Here is a 13864-nt window from a genome sequence, read left to right on the forward strand (position 1 = left end):
TATATAAGCTTTAGATGGCGATTTGTAATGGTTAAGTGAGTAAGGGAGATTTCCCCTCTCCTTCATGGAAATGAAAAACTAGTTCTTGAATCTGAAACTCTAATCTCTAAACACTTATTATCTTAGTCTATCAGTCTCTTAATCTCATTCTCTTTAGTCTCATAAATACTTAAACATTCTCTCTCTCTAAATCACCTAGAACAAGCTCTCATCTTTCTCCATTGGAGCTTTTACATATTCACTCACACAACTAGAGTAGAAATCTCTATAAAAATCATAATTGGGGGCTATCTATTTCCTTCACTTCCTCAAATGGGTTGAAACACATCTTCACAAAGGAGGTGGTGGTGGTGGTTCAGGTTGGTGTGATAAACACATCAAAGCCGTTGTCAACATTGGACCCGTATTTTTAGGTGTCCCTAAAGCAATCAGTAATTTGCTTTCCGCTGAGGGCAAAGACTTTCCTTACGCCAGGTTAGGTCCATCAAAGTTACTCACTTGTTATGTTTGTCTCCAAAAGGATTATAAAATGTCTAACCCAATTTTTATTAGATTATTTTTAACATTTACATTTTAGGCTGTATGCTCAATATTTGAATTGGCTTTTATAGATTTTCATTGATTATGTTCGTGGTTTAGAGCTTTGGCGCCTGGTCTCTTGGACTCGGAACTTCTTAAGCTGCAGACACTGGAGCACCTTATGCGGATGTCACTGTAATGACCCCAACCCCAAACTATCCCCAAAGGCCATTTTGTCTTTCTTTAAAAGAGAAAGAAAGAAAGAAAGAAAGAAAGAAAGAGAGAGAGAGAGAGAGAGAGAGAAAGACAGAGAGAGAGAGGAAGAAGAGGAAGGGAGAAAGCTCACCTGAGCTCGTCGCCGGCCGTGATCACGTTCAGCTCGTCACCCCCGATCAACACCCTAGGTAACCGCCGGAAACCGCATGCCTTAAGTTCAGTTTCATTTCCGTTTAGTAAATCGCCCATAACTTCCTAACCATTGATCATCTCGTGCATCCAAGACCATCATCGTGTTCCTCTCGATGAGACGAAGCCGTAGCCGCCGACCGCGCCGCAATCGGAGCCCGGATGAGCCCGCACGCGCCTCCAGAAATTTTGCCTCTGCGCGCGCGTGAGGTACACGCGCCGCCGCCGGAAATCGTCGCCGCCGCCTCCGCCGCCGGTAAGCTCCGCCCTCGCCGCCGGTGACCGACACCGGTGACTCGGTCAACTCGTCCGAGTCAACTCAGCGAGTCAACTCGGTTGACTCGGTAAACCGGTGGATTGACTGGTTTGACCGGTTTAAATTGAATTTGGTTCGGTTAGGGTAAACCGGTCGGTTTAGTCAAATCGATTTCTGGTCAAAGCTTGACCGGGTTGACTTTGACCAGCGGGTTGACTTTTCCGAAAACCTTGACCAGTTCCGTTTTCGACCGTTCGAAAGGCGTTCTGACTCAGAATTTCGATCTGATTTCAGATATGGTGTCTATTTGAGCAGCTGGAGTTCATAGACAACACTTTTCTATTGCTAAGGTGAGGGTCTATTCCCGAACTTCTCGTACACGGCTTAGGACCTCGAATAAATATAATTTATTTCTAATGTGTTCCATCTGTGTGAAATCGAGTCTATCATTGCTTGTTTAGTTTTAGGTTCTTTGCATAAACCGGAACTAGGGGGTTAGAGGATTCAACATTGATTGTTTCACTTAATGTAAATTCTTAGCTAGGATTGTTTTTGTTTGGAGACGGATACAGAGACGGACTGCTGTATGCCGGATTGTATGAGGTTATGGCCAACTTTAGTCGACCGGTTGAGCTGTAGCCTGGAAGTGTCGATAAATCGTCTACGGGCGTGTGTTACCGAGCACTTTTTCGGTGTGTGTATGAACCGAGCACCTTTTCGGTAGTATTTTTGGCCTGTTAGTGGGCGGCGAGTGTGCACCTCGCTAGGACCATTGTTTGTTGTTTGGGTACTTTAGGTACTGTGTTTGACATGCATTAGAATTAAATTATATTTATTCGGAGTGCTATGTCCGGGTCCATGGACTTCGGGGTGGCATCCCATACCTCACTGAGCGATTCCCCTATTGCTCACCCCTCACTCTTCCCCTTTTCAGGTGAGACAAACAAGTATGTGATATTTGGACGGACTTGGTGCTATTGGACTTTTCTTTCGGATTTTATTTGGGCATGGGTGAGAGTTGTCGGGTTTATGGGCTTTTATATTACGGGATATTGTTGGTGGCCCGTCGTCCTTAGTGTCAGGGAGACGTGTGTCACTTTGTTGTATGATGACGCATTGGGGGTGACACGCTGTCCTCCAGATAGGAGGTGACGGGTGTCACAAATTTGGTATCAGAGCGGGTTCCATCCCGGTTCCGTCCCGGGATGGCGGTCAGGGGATTCGGTTTTCATCGGTTTTCAACGTTCTTTTTGTTTTTAAAAAAAAAATATATATATATATATATATATATATATATATATATTTATTTATATATTTGGAAATTCTTTTAGCACCATTCTGTCCAGTAATTACTAACTCAAATGTCTCTTTCTATGACGATGAGTAAAATCATCGTCATTCGTCCTTCGACTATCAGAGTTCTCGCCAGATGTTCAGCAGTTGCGTGAAGTCCAAGTTCGTCAGTTTTCTCGGGAGTTATCAGTTTCTTCGGTCATGATTTCGAGGCTATCCAGGAGTGGATATGTGACGTTTTTGCCACCAGCCCACTTCAAGCAATCGTTCCACGAGTTTTGTTACTGGAGATTATGTGGTGTGTGGTATGAGCCATTGGTAGGCATGTGTTGTTGTGTGTACGAGTATATTGACTATTTTGGAGATATATTTGTTTTGTGAACTCGTGGAGATCGCTTTTGAATTGGGGTGCAGCAGCTTGCGTTGTGTGGGTGTTGGAGTTACACTTTGGTATGTTTACCAATTTTGGCATTGTTGATCGTTTCAGAGATGTGTCGGTTTGGACAATTGATATAGGACATTGGGAGCTGTTTATGTCCATCACGGTGTACCAGTTATGCTTGGAGGGCCGATTTGTTCGGATATTCGTCAGGGATGGAGCTATGTTTTTACGATGTCATCCTTGGGATGGATTGGCTGTCACGGCATCGAGTAGTGTTGGATTTCCTGAGGGCAAGAGTTCCTATTGCTGGAGCAAATGGAAGTTTTTATTGCATGCATTCTACATGCTGAGGAGTTATAGGACATATGAGCAGAGAGATTTTTGGCGACCATTTCAATAGTTAAGGATGATGGACAGTATGAGCTGCATGATCTTCTGATTATTGCAGAGTGTGAGGATTTTTTTTTGTGGCCTTAGGAAGGGTCACCACCAGACAGAGGATACACTCTTGCGATTGATTTGGAACCACGGACATCACCGGTTTCACAAATTCTATACTGATTAGCGCCAGCGGAGATGACCAAGTTGGAAGAGCATATTAAAGTTTCATCAGACAAGGGTTTTATCAGACCAAGTACTTTACCGTGGGGAACATCATCATTGTTTGTAAGGAAGAAAGATGGGAGTTTCAAGCTTTGTATCGACTACATAGACTTGAACATGGTAACCATCGTATTGACGAGTTGTTAGAAGAGCTTAATGGAGGTTCATCGTTCTCGAAGTTTGTCTTGGCATCAAGATACCATCAGATTGCTATAGCTGAGGAGTATGTACGGAATGCAGATTTCCGTTATGGATATTACGAGTTCGTAGTGATACCATTTGGGTCGACAAAGGCACTGTTGCATTCATGAAGATATGAATGACGTTTTCGTGAACATTTGGATAGGTGTGCGATTGTATTCACCAACGACATCCTGATTATTTTGGAATAGAAAGGAGATTTGTGAGCATTTAGCGGATTGCGTTGGATAAGCCTGGAGAGCACCAGTTGTTCGCTAAGTTGAGGAAGTGTAGCTTCTGGCAGAGGAATGTTGTATTTTTGGGTAACATGGTTTTGGAAGCAGAATTTTGATGGATCCAAAGAAGATTAATACCGTTTCGGGAAGGTCGGAACCTAAGAGCGCTACAAAGATCTGCCGTTCTTTTTGGGTTAATAGTGTACTACTGGAAGTTCATCAAGGGTTTCACCGGTATTGTAATGTTAAAGACGCGGTCTACATGTAAAGACGTTAAGTGTGGTTGGATAGATTTTTGTTCGAGGAGTTTCACTGAATTGAAGCACAACTAATGAAGACACCAGTTTTGGGTTCTACTGAGGCTGAGGCTTGCTGTGATGTGTCAGATACTGGATTGGATTTAAATTAAGGTATGAGGATTAAGTCATTCATATGCATCACGCCAGAGAGGCTGTAGTGGTATTTGCGTTATCGTTTTGGAGATCGTAATTGTACGGGAAGGAAGTTCAGATTCTCTGGGATTATTAGAATGTGAAATTTATCTTCATTTATTAAAAACTTGTACTTGGACAGTGCAATTGGATTGAGTTTGTAGCAGGCTATAGTCTGGATATCGCATACTATCTGGTAAGGACAACCAGGTGATAAATGCCTTGGGTAGGCGTATGAGCTGTACCTCAGGAACCAAGAAGGTTCATGAGTTGGAGATTTGCTAATCTCAGATTGTGTGTTATTACTGTCAAAGGAAAGACATATGGCCTTAAGGCTTGGAGCAGGCAGTTTTGCTATGGAGGATACACAAGCATGAGTTAGCATTATGGATTTGGTTGAACAGATCGAGATTGGGAGTATTGGATATCATACAGCTTTGAGCAGGATATACTTGTACCGAAACCGAGTTTGTGTGTTGGACGATAAGTTGTTAAGAAAAGGAATCTTACAACAAACATATCACTCGTGTTTCTCAACGCATCGGGAACACCAAAGGGTACAAAGATATGAAGAGTTAACTATAATTGGTGTAGTATGAAGATGTTTGTAACTACATTACGTCGCGGTGCCAGACATGTTATATGGCAATGACAGAGGATCAGTTATCTATTATGTTATTTTTGAGCTTGCTTTTGCCGGAGTGGAAATGAGGCATGGTGATTATGGACATTGTTATTGGATTTTAAATCACCATATGTGGAAAGGATGCCACATGGGTAGTCATGGATAGACTTACCAAGTCAGCCCATTTTCTAAGTAATTAAGAAGACAATCAGAGATAATTAATTGGAGCAGACCTACATTATTGAGTTTGGGAAGTTTCATTGATGTCAACATTGTATCGGATTGGGAATCGAAGTTCACATCTACATTTCAGAGAGCCTTTCGGAAGGCACTTGGGACAAAGATCATGTGAGTACATCTTATCATCCGTTGACATATTGTCAGTCAGAGAGGACTACTCAGAACTTAAAGGATATGTTCAGAGATTGCGTGGGATGGAATTTCAGAAAGCATCTACCAATACCAGAGTTTGCCTATATCGACAGCTATCTTTTGAGTATAAAAAAAAAAAAATTTATATGAGGGTTATTTATGGTAGAACTTATAATATACCACTTTGTTGGACCAAAGTGGGGGAGCAATATGAGTTAGAACTATTAATGGTTCAAGAGACAGTAGAGCAAAGGACATGCTCAAGGATTGACTTTCGGAAGCCCATGACGTCAAAAGATTTATGCAGCTAAGCGCCGTAAGGATTTGGAGCTACATATGGGCACCTAATATACTTGAAATTAAGGACATTTCAGGAGGGGCCTAAGACTCAGAAGATAAAAGAGCTTAAACCGAGACACATGGAATTGTATCCGGCACTGGAGTGGATTGGATGAGTTGCTTGCAGTTACTTTATCAGCAGTATATCAGCCTTCTAGGACTTGGTTCATATGACAGCATTGCAAAAGTTGAGAAGGCGCTATAATTATTTTGCAGTTGACATCAAGTGAGTTCATAAAGATTTTATGGACCTTATCATCTATTGAAGATTTTGGATCATCAAGAGAAAACAGTTCGGGGAATGTCGACCGTGTTTGTCCGAATTCGTTGGGAGGGAGATAAGACTCAGGAGGAGATCTGAAAGGCCGAGCGAGGATTAGTATTCGAGGTTTTGGAGGTTTTGCTACGATAACATTGGGCATGTCAGCTTATGAATTGAATTCGGGGACGAATTCCTTGTAAGTGGGGGAGAATTGTAATGACCCCAACCCCAAACTATCCCCAAAGGCAATTTTGTCTTTCTTTAAAAGAGAAAGAAAGAAAGAAAGAAAGAAAGAAAGAAAGAAAGAAAGAGAGAGAGAGAGACAAAGAGAGAGAGAGAGAGAGAGAGAGAGAGGAAAAAGAGGAAAGGAGAAAGCTCACCTGAGCTCGTCGCCGGATCACGTTCAGCTCGTCACCCCCGATCAACACCCTAGGTAACCGCCGGAAACCGCATGCCTTAAGTTTAGTTTCGTTTCCATTTAGTAAATCGCCCATAACTTCCTAACCATTGATCATCTCGTGCATCCAAGGCCATCATCGTGTTCCTCTCGACGAGACGAAGCCGTAGCCGCCCACCGCGCCGCAATCGGAGCCCGGATGAGCCCGCACGCGCCTCCAGAAATTTCGCCTCTGCGCGCGTGAGGTACACGCGCCGCCGCCGGAAATCGTCGCCGCCGCCTCCGCCGCCGGTAAGCTCCGCCCTCGCCGCCGGTGACCGACGCCGGTGACTCGGTCAACTCGTCCGAGTCAACTCAGCGAGTCAACTCGGTTGACTCGGTAAACCTGTGGATTGACTGGTTTAAATTGATTTCGGTTCGGTTAGGGTAAACCGGTCGGTTTAGTCAAATCGATTTCTGGTCAAAGCTTGACCGGGTTGACTTTGACCAGCGGGTTGACTTTTTCGAAAACCTTGACCAGTTCCGTTTTCGACCGTTCGAAAGGCGTTCTGACTCAGAATTTCGATCTGATTTCAGATATGGAGTCTATTTGAGCAGCTGGAGTTCATAGACAACACTTTTCTATTGCTAAGGTGAGGGTCTATTCCCGAACTTCTCGTACACGGCTTAGGACCTCGAATAAATATAATTTATTTCTAATGTGTTCCGTCTGTGTGAAATCGAGTCTATCATTGCTTGTTTAGTTTTAGGTTCTTTGCATAAACTCGAACTAGGGGGTTAGAGGATTCAACATTGATTGTTTCACTTAATGTAAATTCTTAGCTAGGATTGTTTTTGTTTGGAGACGGATACAGAGACGGACTGCTGTATGCCAGATTGTATGAGGTTATGGCCAACTTTAGTCGACCGGTTGAGCTGTAGCCTGGAAGTGTCGATAAATCGTCTACGGGCGTGTGTTACCGAGCACTTTTTTGGTGTGTGTATGAACCGAGCACCTTTTCGGTAGTATTTTTGGCATGTTAGTGGGCGGCGAGTGTGCACCTCGCTAGGACCATTGTTTGTTGTTTGGGTACTTTAGGTACTGTGTTTGACATGCATTAGAATTAAATTATATTTATTCGGAGTGCTATGTCCGGGTCCATGGACTTCGGGGTGGCATCACATACCTCACTGAGCGATTCCCCTGTCGCTCACCCCTCACTCTTCCCCTTTTCAGGTGAGACAAACAAGTATGTGATATTTGGACGGACTTGGTGCTATTGGACTTTTCTTTCGGATTTTATTTGGGCATGGGTGAGAGTTGTCGGGTTTATGGGCTTTTATATTACGGGATATTGTTGGTGGCCCGTCGTCCTTAGTGTCAGGAAAACGTGTGTCACTTTGTTGTATGATGACGCGTCAGGGGTGACACGCTGTCCTCCAGATAGGAGGTGACGGGTGTCACAGTCACATAGCTGGGATTCAATTGTTTCTTTATTACCAATGGGAGGTGAGCTGTCTGGGGAGATCTAGACACTTCCCTTGAAGAATACCACACTTGCGCTTTCTCCAAAAGAAAACTATGGCAGCCATCGCTAACCGTGTGAAACCCAAGTCTTGGGTTACAGAACCAAAAAAGTTCAGAAGAATTATAGCTTTTGGAAAACGGTCGTCTGAACTACCATCCTCACAACTCTCTTCTTTTGACATCAAGGTTATATCAATTTTTTTTGCCACGGTTCTGCCTTTTCTGGGTCATTGGAATATAACTTTGTTTCACTCTTTTATACCCTGTATGCATAACAGGAACTTTCAAGAGTAGACAGCAGTTCAAATGACAGCACATCGTGCGGAGAGTTTCGGTCTGAGTACAGTGAAATGAGCAGAGAAAGCATACTAAAACTAGCAGAAAACACAGCTTACACAGCCACAACCGTTCTTGATCTCTTCCGGTTTATAGCCCCTAAGATGATGAGACGAGCAGAAGCTCATTTCTGTCACGGCATTGCCGAAGATCTGGACGACCCTAAGTATGGACATTATAAGTACTGGTCTAATCCATTAGAGACCAAGTAAGTATAAAACATACTTCCATTGTCCCGACCAACTTAAGCCATATTTTAAAACGTTTAATCCCAACCAGATTACCTGACGCACCAGAGATGGAGATGCACTGTCTTTACGGAGTTGGGATTCCTACCGAGAGATCTTATGTTTACAAGCTCTCATCCATTTCCGGTAAATGTAAGAGCAGCATTCCATTCCGAATAGATAGGTCAATGGATGGAGACAATTCGTGTCTTAAAGGAGGAGCTCGATTTGCCGACGGAGAAGAGAGTGTACCGGTGATAAGTGCGGGGTTTATGTGCGCAAAGGGATGGAGAGGGAAAACACGGTTTTACCCAGCGGGGATGGAGACATTTGTGCGGGAATAGATACACAAGCCACGGGGAAGTCTACTGGAAAGTCGAGGAACGGAAAGTGGAGCCCATGTAGACATAATGGGTAATATTGGACTCATTGAAGATGTTTAGAGGATCGCTTCCGGAGCTTCAGGCCAGGAGATAGGTAGCGATAGGGTTTACTCTGATGTGATGAAGATGTCGGAGAAGATTATAATCAGGTTATGACATACTCCCTCTTCCAACAAAAATTAATGTATTATGTTTTATAGTAATGCATAATTATTTAAGAAATCAGTTAATATTCCACACTGGAGTAGTTAAAAAAAATTATAAAATTTTTATAATTTTTTTTTGTCATCAACTTTTACAGAACCGTAAACCAAACCGGGAGATATTGATCCATATGAAAAACGAAAGACGGTTGCTTCCTGACACTGCGTGCTAGGTTATCCGCCTTTAAATTTTGCGTTCTTTGGACATGGATAATCTTTGATTGGAGGAAACTTTCTTTCAGGGATTTAATATATTTCAAATAACTTGCAAAAGCTGCCCATTCTTCTGGTTTCGAAACCATCTTCAGCAATTGAGAACAATCTGTTGCAAACGTATCCTAAAATTGATGTAAGTTCCTCATGCATTCCATTGCCCAGATTAGTGATTCCATCTCCGCATGAAGAGGAGAGAGACTAGCCCGAACATTCCTCGCCCCCATTAGCCCATCGAACCCTTCTAAAGTACTAAACCAACCTTGTCCGAAGAAAATATCATTCTCTTTCCAGGAACCATTTGTGAAACACCATCTTCCTGGAATTGACGGTAAAAATGTAACCTCTATGTGTGATACTCTCTTCTGTTCATTCACTATCTGTCACTTAGCCCAAAGTGTTATTTCTGTTTCTGCCAATTTGAGCGTATCCCTAGGATCAATATCCAGATTATTAAAAACTTTATTATTCCTTCCTTTCTAGATGTACCATAGTATCCATGCAAACTGATGATCATCTAATTGTGTGAAGACTCTCCAGAAAGATGATCCATGTTTGTGAAAAGAGACCTCGTTGGGAGAATAGTAGGATATGATGGTATCTTTGAGAGAGCCCAAACCAGAAGTGCTGGAAGACATTAAAAAAATACATGGTTTATCGATTCCTCGTTAGCTCCGCATCTTGCACAACATATATCACGAGTTATCCCTCGCGCTTGCAAAATCTTCTTGACTGCTACAAACCCTGTCACCAATTGCCATAGAAAATGTTTTATATTTGGTGGACACCGTATTTTCCTGCGGAATGACTTCAATACATCTACTATGGGTCCAAACATTACTGGTGGTCTTTCCCTGTCTGGGTAAACCCGTTCTATCTGATATCCTGATTTGACCGTATATTTCTCATTGTTTGTGAAATGCCATCCATCTCTATCTACCATCTGGGTTCTGCTCAGTGGTATACTTTCTATAATTTTCACATCATGTGGGTTCACTAAAGCCCGGATTGCCTGCGAGTTCCAATTGCGTGAAGTGGGATCAATGAGAGAATCCACTGTAAGGTCTGGGTAATGATAGTGTTGGTTTTTATTGGCTGGTCTCGGGAGAGTGGTTGGGAGCCAGGGATCATTCCATACGGATATAGATGATCCTGATCCCACCTTTTTTATTAGTCCTTTGCTTACCAGAGATCTAGCAGATGTGATACTCCACCAGCCATATGACGGAGAATATGAACGAATTGGTTCCAGGGGTGAGGTGTTCCTGTAATACCGAACTTTGAACACTCGAGAAAATAAAGTGTTTGGCTATTTGATTATTTTAGTGATTTGATTATTTGTATTTTATCATAAGAAAATTTTAAATATTGATCACAAAATTTTTAGTGAGTAGGACTTTTAGTAGTTTTATGAATTTATATTCATTGCAAAAATTTAAAATATAACGCATATGAAAAAATCTAAAATTTTAATATATAATTAATGTGATTTTTTAATTTACTTTAAATAATATAAAATAAAAAAATGAAATAAGATATAAACATTGTTATCAAAAATTTATTACACAAACTTATTAATTGTCATATATATTTTAATTATATTAAGTAATTATGTCGCTTTTATTTTTTTTTTAAAGAAACTTTTAAGATTATTAATTAACTTTAATGAAAAATACAAAATATATATTTAGATATAACAACCTATTTATCTAAAACTCTAAAAATTATTTTAGTGACGATAAAATATTATTTTATCTAAAAAATATCATTAAAATATAAATTAAAAATTATTCAACCAATTAAAATTATATTATTAAATATCACTAGTTAAACAATTTTTAATAAAATTACAATTTACTTAAAAATATGAAATTATTTTACATATTGAAACATCACAAACTTTTTTAACCATCATATATTAGTAAACTGAAGGAGTGATTAACTAAGAATTTAATAAATTTCTCTTTCTTTTTTCTGTGAAAAATATCAAAATACTGTTGACTTAAAAGAAAACATATAATTTTTATACAAAATTGAGATTAAAAATATAAGCATGATTAATGAAATAAAACATAAGTTTTGGAGTAAGCCGCACTAATGTTGAAACCACCGATCCATACCCCGAAAGTTGATATGTTCAAATTAACCTTCAAGCTACTCTCTTAAATAAAATATTCGGTGTAGTACTTGAGGATCGAATCTACAGAGACTCAATATCTCACCCTATAGACTTTAGCTTTAGAGTATGCTAGGTCAAACAATGTATTAAGCAATAAATAATAAAGTAGTAAATATAGCTAAGCAAGGTCAACAAAGTAGTTGTTCAGTAAATTAATGAGTTGTTTGATGGAAGGATGATTGCAAGATCTAACGTTTAGGCACATGAATTATAATAGATAAGATTCTAGGCGAGTTGATATGCTCGGACTCAACCGCTCACTTTATAACACTATCGATCGATCGATCGACGGTCGAGTGTCGATGTCGATCGATGGTTGTGGCGAGTTGATTACCAATAAGAATGGTCGATCGACTCTCGCATATTTCTAACAAACCTAACTCCATCAGAATGTTATCTGGCAAAGAATCTACTCTCGTAGTATCCTATGTCCTATGTCCAGGGTCTAATTAATTACTCTAGAACCATTCATTAAGAATACTTCTAATCAATGGGTATCAATTCTCTCACAATCCTATTTTGGGGCTAATTCATTAGAACCATATGGAACTATAAATCTAACAGGTGGATCTATTCAAGCATGAAGTTTGTAACATAAATCATAGATGAATACATATAAAATACATAAAACCAAATTAAAAACAAAAGGAGTTTCAGAAAGACTCTGAAGGAGTTCCTCCCTTCTCTCCTAGAACTAAAAACAATGAATAAAAGAAAGCTTAGCCGTCAACAATGGCTTAGAAAATACATAAACAGGGGTTTAGGTCGTACAAGGGTATTTTGGTAATTTGTGGTGGCTTCTTTCAGTCGGTCATAAAATATGCTCGGCCTGTATTCTTGCATCACCGTCGATCGACAACAAGGGTGCACCGTCGATCGACAGTCCTTCATCTCCGACGACCCGCGCCGAGGTCACCTCGCCCATGGGCGAGGACTACCCGCAACAAGGTCATCTCGCCCATGGGCGAGAACCGACCTCCTGTCCCGGAACCGTGCATCCTCGTCTAAGTTCCCGTAACACAATCCTTGGGCCCTTGGACGCAATACCCATGTCTCATCTCGCTTAGGATTATCAAAGAAAAACTTCGGGAAAAGTTATAAAAACTTGGTTGTCGAAATGGATTCCTGCCTGCCGTATAAAACGGCTATTGTTAGCTTGAACACCAGTTGCCTTTACTATACGGGGAATTGGATTCCTTTCGGAAAAACCAACTGCTGTTTCTTAGGAAAAATCTTAAAAACATCTAAGTCCCAAAACGGCCCAAGAGGGGCTTGAACCGCGGCTAAACGGCCCACTTACGATTTTAGAACATGATTGAGCCTAAGGCTGATATGACGGTCTATTTTTTATTCGCAGGAAAAGATAAATGTCAAGTTTCCGAAGATAATCATGAAGGGTGACGGAAAATGGAAAAGCCCGTCTCGTGACGAATCCGGCCCAGGAAGAGGTGCAAACCGACCTAGAGAGAGTATATAAGGAGGGCTTAAGGCGAGGAGCAAGAGAGATCTTTCTCAGAGCAAACTTAATAATTAGAACAATTTAGGCATTTTTCGTTTTTACTATCGAGCTGCGGCTCGACTAGGTTAGAACTTAGGTGGCTAGACTAGCGAACGTACCGACAGCTCTCGTGGCCTAGGATCTTACCTGTTGTTCACGCTCAAACGCGAATTCGGAAATAAGACCTCTTTGTTCTCTTTTCGCTCTTTTACGATTTATTACTTTCGACTCTTTCATATTGATTGTGTTGTGCGTGGCCCAGCAGATAATCGGGATCTTCAGGGAAGGCTAGGTTAGCTTGGCTTTCCTCCGATTAACAAATCTCGACGGTGTGAATTCTGGTTCCCACAGGCACCATCGGCCAAGGGTTGGGCCCTCTCTGCCACTTGCTTCGCATCACCTAAACCGACTGGGTTTGGGTCGTACATAAGCCCACACCATTCCCAAAGCCCTCTGGACTTAGCCCACGACGTTGTCCCAAGACCCAACAGCCCATGGCCTCATGGCCAGACCTAACGGCCCGCCACTGACCCGGACCTGAACCATCGGCCCAAAACCCGAACAATCCGTCTAGCTGAGATGAACTGGCTCCCAGCTGACCCAGCTGAGTGAGCTAGTAGTCCAGCTAGTGGAGCTGACTTAGTACTGGCCGAGCTGGAGTGAACTGAACCTAGCTTCATTGAGCTGGTCGAGCTACTCTTTAACTTCGTCCAGCTACCGTCTTACTCGTCCTAGCTGACTTCTTTCTCTCATAAGGTTAAGTCTCAGCATCATGACGTCCTTAACCTTCTATCTTGGCCATGGAACGCTTGCTTTAAGGTTCTAAGACCGGCTGGTACGTTTCCTCGAACCATGGTCGTCCTAACAATCCTATTTAGGATTGGGGGAGTGACAAGTCTCCCCTCCCCTGGGATGGATTCGTCCTCGAATCCTAATCGAATGTTTCCTTAGAAACAAACTGATCCAACCAATCTGGGTACTCAGCTTTCATTCTAGCTTCTGTTTCCCAAGTGATGAT

At 41.7% G+C, this 13864-nt stretch overlaps 1 protein-coding gene across 3 annotated transcripts; it reads left to right on the plus strand.

Annotated features, from left to right (window-relative positions):
• The first annotated feature begins 608 nt into the window (after positions 1-608).
• Positions 609-10694, plus strand: LOC106377188 (putative phospholipid:diacylglycerol acyltransferase 2). Of its 3 annotated transcripts, none has more exons than XR_007320959.1 (5): positions 609-923; positions 1020-1530; positions 2115-6932; positions 7517-8351; positions 8423-8974. XR_007320959.1 is itself a non-coding variant. In XM_048751577.1 (4 exons), exons 2-4 carry the CDS (start codon positions 7862-7864, stop codon positions 8712-8714), a joined length of 690 nt encoding a protein of 229 aa, XP_048607534.1. In that variant the 5' UTR covers positions 6252-6932; positions 7517-7861; the 3' UTR covers positions 8715-10694. The 3 variants fall into 3 exon arrangements, 1 of the variants encoding a protein (XP_048607534.1); XR_007320960.1 differs by having other exon boundaries at positions 618-923; positions 7517-7993; positions 8086-8973; XM_048751577.1 differs by lacking the exons at positions 609-923; positions 1020-1530 and having other exon boundaries at positions 6252-6932; positions 7517-7993; positions 8086-8351; positions 8423-10694.
• Positions 10695-13864: the final 3170 nt, after the last annotated feature.

Source organism: Brassica napus, chromosome C3 (assembly GCF_020379485.1).
Source record: "Brassica napus cultivar Da-Ae chromosome C3, Da-Ae, whole genome shotgun sequence".
NCBI classification, from domain to species: Eukaryota; Viridiplantae; Streptophyta; class Magnoliopsida; order Brassicales; family Brassicaceae; genus Brassica; species Brassica napus.